At 45.2% G+C, this 7,213-nt stretch overlaps 1 protein-coding gene across 2 annotated transcripts; it reads right to left on the bottom strand.

Moving 5' to 3' along the window:
* Positions 1 to 909: 909 nt before the first annotated feature.
* On the bottom strand, positions 910 to 6,955 carry LOC139315267 (Krueppel-like factor 2). Of its 2 annotated transcripts, none has more exons than XM_070941411.1 (4): positions 6,759 to 6,955; positions 4,350 to 5,304; positions 3,394 to 3,607; positions 910 to 2,718 (listed from the first exon to the last, which is right to left on the bottom strand). In XM_070941411.1, the coding sequence occupies exons 1-3, from the start codon at positions 6,843 to 6,845 to the stop codon at positions 3,432 to 3,434; spliced, it is 1,218 nt and encodes a 405-aa protein (XP_070797512.1). In that variant the 5' UTR covers positions 6,846 to 6,955; the 3' UTR covers positions 910 to 2,718; positions 3,394 to 3,431. The 2 variants fall into 2 exon arrangements, with proteins under 2 accessions (XP_070797512.1, XP_070797511.1); XM_070941410.1 differs by having other exon boundaries at positions 3,442 to 3,607.
* Between the last annotated feature and the right edge of the window lie 258 nt (positions 6,956 to 7,213).

The following is a 7,213-nucleotide window of genomic DNA, read 5'->3' as shown; positions in this document are numbered from 1 at the left end:
CAGAAACTCCTCCGTTCTGCATTCACCTAAGAAATAAACAAGAAAAGAATGTTTCTCCAGCAGAATTATGAAGGAGATTATTGTGGCTTGCAATTCTTGCATGTGGCTGAAACTTCTCCAGTCCTCAGTTCTAGCCACAGCTTACATAGTTTGGGATAATCGGTTTTGCCAGTGTAGGTAATGCCACATCAAGTCTACACAAGTCTGGCTCCTAAAATGAAGTACATAAGTGGCTGTGGGAGGGAGAGAAGATGGAGAAAGACCTGCTAAAGCTTAGTCACCCCATGTTAATTTAAAAGGAAGCCTCAGTACTTAGTGAGGAGTGAAACGACCAGTAGATCCAGTGCAGGAACTCAATTGAGCCAGAGGGATGGGTAGTGCCCAGCTGCAAAAAATGAACACACTGACAAACTTGGGATCATTTTAAACTGAGAATCTAAAAGTCCTTTCTACAGCCAGGATCACAGTACTGGCTCCTGAATTTGACTTACTTAAGCCACATAAGGAAAAGAGAATAGGTTTTAAAACAAAACAAAACAAAACAAAAGGATAAAACTGTCTTCCAAAGAGATGTAGTTACTGAAAAACGGCACATGATAAGATTCCTTTATATTGTGAAATGAGATCTGGCAATGTATATCTCCAATTTAAGGATTTTGTAAAAGTTCTAAAATATATTTTTCTTCAACCTGATTTACTAGAAGCATTGCTGCTGTTACTGGTATATTGAACTTTGTAACTAGATTGTTCTTTATGTATTTAATTTTTTTAAAAAATAGCTTTACATTTAGTTCTTAAATATGAAAGCTGCCTTTGCCCTCAAAGATGGTGCTTAGACATCTCTTAAACAAATAATGTCACTATTCTCATGTAAAGACCTTCTTTCCAATCACGTCAGAAACAAAGTGGTTGCTTTTTATTATATTTTATTTATTTATTTTATATTGGATCAACAATATTTCTAGGTATGCATATACATAAAGCTAAACATTCTGCATGGGAGTTGGTAATTCACAAACTGTACAGACAGGTGCAGTGCACATACCAGAGCTGAGGTCATTTATTAAATGGACCTGAGCAATTAAAAAACAAAACACACATATTCATTTACAGCATTTTAAAAAAGAATTACAACTTTTTTTTTTTTTTTTGCATAAGCTACATATTAAGAGGTCTTTTTTTCCCCTCCAAAAAGAACATTTCAAGTATAGCAGAAATGGACAAAAAATGCCCTTTATAAAAATAAAATCCAAAAGCCATTTAGAAAAAAAAAATGCAGCTGCAGCAGTACCTGGCTTGATGATCATCCTTTAGAACAGGGGTGTCAAACTGGGAAAAATGTCACGAAACAGCAATGTAACAGGGCGAGTTTTGACACCTATGCTTTAGAGGGTATCACCAATGACACAGATAAAAGTCAGGAGAAAGATCCTAAGGGTTTTTTAAAAGGTATAAGTCTCAATTCAGTCTCAGCCCTCTTGTTAGATGGTCTGGGCTATAGGAGTTCTGAAGCGAGATATGGGTTCCCCACTTACAGACAAAAATATCCTTAAGGGTCTTATCATTTAACACTCAGAGGGTGTAATGAAGCACCCCCATCAGAGAACAGGTCCATAAAATAGTAATTCAATGGTTCAACTGGCATCTAAAGTTATTGATGGTTTAAAAACAATGGCCTATTAATCATTAGCCTTCTGGAACAAACTATTGTAGTACTTTAAAGGCATCTTTGTGCAAATGAATAGAGAGTTCAGAAAATGCCATAGATTCATGTGCTTTCAGTTCTGAGAGATGGAGTGGCATCACCAGTAAAATTCATTAACTAAACTAATATGCATTAGAACAGAGTTAAATTTACACAGTGGTTAAAAAGCAAATGGCTTTTTCCATACATGATTGAATCCTATACAACACATTGAGGTATTATAATTAATATATATAAAACCACATTTTAGCTGTAACCCTATGCACGCTTATCTGGGAATAAGATACAGGACAAACCGATTTATTTTTGATTCAATATAACTGGCTTGCATTGTTAATCATAAGTGCAGTACTACGTATATTTATTTGCAAATGTATTTGTTCTTGGCTGGTTGAAAACATAAACCATAAATCATGGTTGTAAATAATGTCTACTTTTATATAACACGCTAACCCAATATCAGCAAACCAAGTTATGGCCTGCAATGTGCAAACCAAGTGGTGATTAGCATGCATAGGCGTGTAACTTACAGTGGCTTTCATTGGTTAATAGCACTGAAATAGTACAGTTTATTTCTATTTACTCTCATAAGGCATTTTTTCCAAGGCTCTATTTATAACCAAGTGGTTTTACCACATCTCAGAATTGTGAATCAAGGCAATTTTTGGTCCTGCTTTGGCAACATCCCTGAGCAAGAAAAAGAAGATGGGAACCTGAAGTGTATGGGTTTGTAGCTTTACTTCTGAGCACAGAACTTTGCTGCAAAACATTTGTTCCTAGAAACTATAGCTTGCACAACCTACCAACACAACTCTTGTCTTTGTTCAGAGTATATATTATTTTACAATCTATTCCGGAGGTGGCCATTTTAGTTTCTTCAGTTGGATAATCCCAAAACACGCACTGCTGTCAGCTGGAGACTTATTGGTGGATGTTACTTGCTTTAAGAAGGGTTACATCATCACAGGTTGTTTATTGGTCTGAATAGATTGACCATACTGGAAACTTTACAGCTGAAACAAAACGTCATTAAAAAAAATTTAATACCAAAAAAAGCTAATACTAAAAGGTTGGCAAAAAAAAAATGAACATTACTTTTAAGAGGACAAAAAAGCTTAAATATTTGCCTTTAATCCATAATTAATTATACATATTATAAATCAATATGGGTGGTTATGTGTGGATTTTCATTTATTTTGTACTACCCATTTGAAGAACAAAAAGGGATTCGTATTTCCACCCACTTTAATTTTTCCCCATTTCAAGGTCTACTTTAGAAAGTAGTTTTATAAAACAGAGCCTTTTAACATGACAAGAAAAAAAAATACCATTGTGTAATAAAGCAAATAATAATTAAAATTGTATGAACAGCTTGAGACAATCAAGATGGGATCTGCATTATGGCTGTACACTGAGGGTTTGGAGATAATCCTGCCACACTTACACTGCTCACACCAAACCTTCAGGACAATTTTTCTTAAACTACAGTCCCTACAGCAGGCAGATTTGTGTAACTATTCACTTTTAAATACATACTTTTTCCATAACAATAGAATTCCTCTTTAAATATTAAAATGTTTCAATAATATATACATAAATTAGCTAGTCCAATAAGAAAATATTCCATCCCTTCATAAATAGAGTCCTCAGTCTCTTGCATTCCCCCCTCCCCTCTTCTTCAGCCCTACCATAGTCCACCCCACTGCCCCAGGGAGCCAGCCATGCTTCACACATGCCTCTTCATGTGCAGGGCCAGATGATCTGATCGAGAGAACGCACGGTCGCATAGCTGGCATTGGAAAGGCCGGACACCTGTATGTTTGCGGTAGTGGCGTGTCAGTTCATCTGACCGTGCAAATTTCCAGCCACAACCTTCCCAGGTACAGTGATAAGGCTTCTCACCTGGGAAAGAGTGAAAAAAAAAAGTTTAGTGAACTTTCCAACCTGGCGAAAAGAAGTGCAAAGCTTCCTTTTCGTATTACACAGACAGCACAAAATGTGTGGAGACTCCTTAAATTCCCGTTAGGAAAGGCTATGGAGGTGAATTGAATTTATTGCCTCTAGATTGCACCATTCATCTTCTCGATCCTGCCTCCACCCATCTCGCTCTTCTCCCCCACCCCAATGAGGAGAAAAGTAATCCGTACAGCCAATCTGATCATCAGATTATTGTTAAAATATTCGGGGCTACAGGCTAACACACACTTTCCCCCGTTCAGTGGGGCACTGTCAAGAGAGAAAGTTACTTTTGAATAGAGTTCAAATCCATAAGTGGTCTACTTAAAACTATTCGATAGGCTGAATAAAGCCATGGGCTCAGCTGCCTTGTTCAAGAAACCCGAAAATTAAGCAGGACAAGTAAAAGCAATACATTTGGAAGACACTTAACTCCGGAGGTCCTGTAGCATAACCCTGAGGCAGAGCCAGATCAGCCGGAGAGCTCTAGTCCCGAGCCTCTAACAAATGTTTTCCTAACTTCTTTTTTGTTTTTGTTTTTGGGGGGGCAGGCCTCTCGTGCCCTTGGATTCTATCCCATCACGGGTGGGGTAAACCCCCCCCGAAGAGGCTTGCTCCCCAATATTCACCAAGCCGGAGAAGTCTCCCTCTACCCAATGCCCCTCCAGACCCAGCCCGATGCCCTTACCCGTGTGGGTCCGCATATGCGCCTTGAGATGCGAACTCTTAGTGTATGTCTTCCCGCAGCCGGCGAATTCACAATTGTGGGTGGCGGTGCGTTTGCGGGCCCAAGACCGCCGACCCCTTTTCGGCTTGCATTCCTCCGGGGGACCCATCGGGGCGTAGTAATCCAAGACGGGCGAGTTGGGCGGCGTGACGAGCAGCCCGGGCATGCCTTGGGCGCGCGGTTTCAAAGGCTCTCGAAAGACGCTGAAGTGTCCGTGGAACTGGGACTGCATCTGCCCGGCGAAGTTGGGCTGGAAGAGGTGGGCAGGCCGCGGGTAATGCTGGGGTGCCCCCATCTGCGCGCCCAGATCGCCGCCCATCTGGCACTGGGGCCCCGAGCCCATCTGCTCGCCGGGGAAACCTGAAGACGCGTGTTGGAGCAGAGGCTGCATCAGAAGGGGCTTGTGGTCCAGGGCTCCGGTCGCCAGGCACTCGGGCGGGCCGCTCAGCATGCAAGAGTGACCGTCCATCGGCTCCTGCTTGACGCGCAGGTGCTCTAAGGGCAGCCCCCCGGGCAAGCCGGAGGACGGGTGGGCCAAGCCCGGGGCGCGCAGCTCGGTGTATTCCCGCCGCTGGAGCTCGCAGTGGCTCGGACCCACCGAGGGAGGGGGTTGCTGCATGTCCTGAGTAAAGAGCTCGGCTACGTAGCTGTGCCCGGGGCTGGGCAGGTAAGACGCCGCGAACTTGTTAGGGGGCTGGTAGTTGGAACTATCGCTATCATAGGTGGTGCCGCAGCTCTCCGGGGTTTCGGGCAGGGGGTAGTTAGGGTTGCCGCCGGGATGCGCGGGCCCCACCCCGCCATTGGGCTGCCCGTTGGTGGTGTGCGCCAGGATGAACTCCAGGTCGACGAAGTTACCTAGCTCGTCGGCTTCCCTCTTGATGGCGGTGGCAATTTCCACGGAAGGAGGAGCCAGCCTCTGCGGAGGGAAGAGCAGGAGTTACCGCGTGGAAGGAGTTAATACGCCCGGGAGTCAGATCCCAGCATTAGTAACAGCACCCCCAAACTTGAAAAACGGGTTACGCGCTCTTCTCTCCGAGCAGCCCCAGCATTGGCCTTCTAACTTGCTTCCCCGGAGACCAGGCTTCTCTGAACCCCGCACCGTCCCGACCGCGGGATCGGAAGAAACTCCGAATCAGCTGTCCCTTACCTACCCTCCCCCGAGGAATGATGGAGGAGTAAATTAACCTGAACTTTTCAGTCCCGCCCTCTGCGCACCGCCACCGCGATATTTTCTTGGCGCGAACCCCCTCGCGCCGGGCACGGAGCGATCGCCCCGGACTTGTCTTGAGTGTCCACAGATGCCCGGAGCTGAGCGCCCTTTGCCGAAATCCGTTTAATTCTGCTGCCAAGGGAACTTCGACCTGAATTCCTTCCGAGCCCAACCGAGGCGTTTACAAGAATACTCCTCTCTTGTTTGCTAAGGCAAAACTCGAACCTACACATTTCTCAGCACTATTCTGTATAAACCTGAAAAGGCACTCGAAAAGGCAAAATGAGTTTTTGCCCACAAAGATGTGCGAGGAATCCCCTTAAAAAAAAGGAAAGGAGGTCCGCAAAATTCGGACGCCCAGCTTAACTTGCTTTCAACTAAAACGAAACTCTTAAGCGAGCCTAAGAATCTTTACTAACAGGTTTGTCCTTTCCGACGACGTTTAGCTATGTATGGAGTTGGGACTCCAGATAAAGGATTCCGCCAATTATGGCAACACACTTTTCTGGGACATCAAATCAGCCCGATCAGGAACTCCACCCTGCTTAGTCTCCGCACGTACTTTTGGACCAGGACCAGAATAAACTAATAAACTCGTCCACCTCGGATAAGTTGAGAATGGTGCTGCCAACGCCAACCCCGTTGCTCAGGGCAGGGGGTTGTCGGAAAAAAAAAAACTTTGCTCCAGATTAACAAACTCCAAAACTTTCCCTTTACGAGCCTAGTTTAGCGTTGGTCTCCTAAACTGTGCCTTTCCGACAGCTTTTCAAGAACGCGGTTGAGAAACGATTTTGCTTGCCGCAGATCTGCGCGCCTCGTTCCAGTCCCCAGCCCAAGCGAAAAGAGCAACAGGCGCGTGTAGATAACTACGCACATCTAGACCAAGAAGGAGAGACGGCAAAGTGGGGAAGCAACCCTGGGCAATTTGGAACAGAAAATTGCCGGAGAAAAGAACCTTTGCGTTCCTCTGTTCAAAATTGCCCGGCCGGTCCCGAAGCTCCTGCCAGAGATATTCACACTCTTTATATCTACTTTCAATTTTTCAACGTTTGTAAAGATCCTCCGTGCGCGTCTCCAGTGAGTTGAGACATCGCTCCCTGAGTTGAGACATCCCAAGTCCTCGCTTCCCGAAGAACTCCCTCCGCCAATAGCTCCCGTACCATCTCGGGCCGCCTCTCTTCCAGCGGCACCAAACCGGCAAAGGTGGAGATGGACGGCAAGACAGCTTCCTCCACTGCTACGCTCATCTTGCGCGGTAGCTCCAGCTGGAAAGAGCTCGGTAACTGCCTTCGGTCCGGCAGCTCCGCTCCAGGCACTGCTCGAGCGCTGAACTCTTTCCCAAAGCGGAAAAAAAAACCAACCCAAACTCAAAACTTTCTGTACGAGTTCAGCTGGCGAAACAGCTGAGCCTGCTGTAATTGGTCGAGGGTTTGATTAATATTCATGGCAGGAGGCTTTGGATTTGATTTCGCAAGGAGAAGCCACGCCCACTAGAAAAGCCTAGTCGAAAACACGACGATTGCTGCCAGGAGAGGAACAAGTGGAACGGCCCGGATGCAGAACCGTCCCTAGAATGGTCCTCCAGAGTGCTGAAGTGTCAGTAATGCAACTACTT

Source organism: Pituophis catenifer, unplaced genomic scaffold, assembly GCF_029215685.1.
Source record: "Pituophis catenifer annectens isolate HBS135680 unplaced genomic scaffold, rPitCat1.0.hap2 SCAF_3, whole genome shotgun sequence".
NCBI classification, from domain to species: Eukaryota; Metazoa; Chordata; class Lepidosauria; order Squamata; family Colubridae; genus Pituophis; species Pituophis catenifer.
This window is presented reverse-complemented; position numbering and strand designations above follow the sequence as displayed.

What these genes read in the sequence shown, in the direction of transcription:
- LOC139315267 (XM_070941410.1), bottom strand. Translation starts at nt 6,845, where the DNA reads ATGAGCGTAGCAGTGGAGGAAGCTGTCTTGCCGTCCATCTCCACCTTT. An exon ending in AAGAGAGGCGGCCCGAGATG is followed by an intron (nt 5,305 to 6,758) that starts GTACGGGAGCTA and finishes TTCCCTCCGCAG; the next exon opens with AGGCTGGCTCCTCCTTCCGT. An exon ending in GCATATGCGGACCCACACGG is followed by an intron (nt 3,608 to 4,349) that starts GTAAGGGCATCG and finishes ACTCTTTCCCAG; the next exon opens with GTGAGAAGCCTTATCACTGT.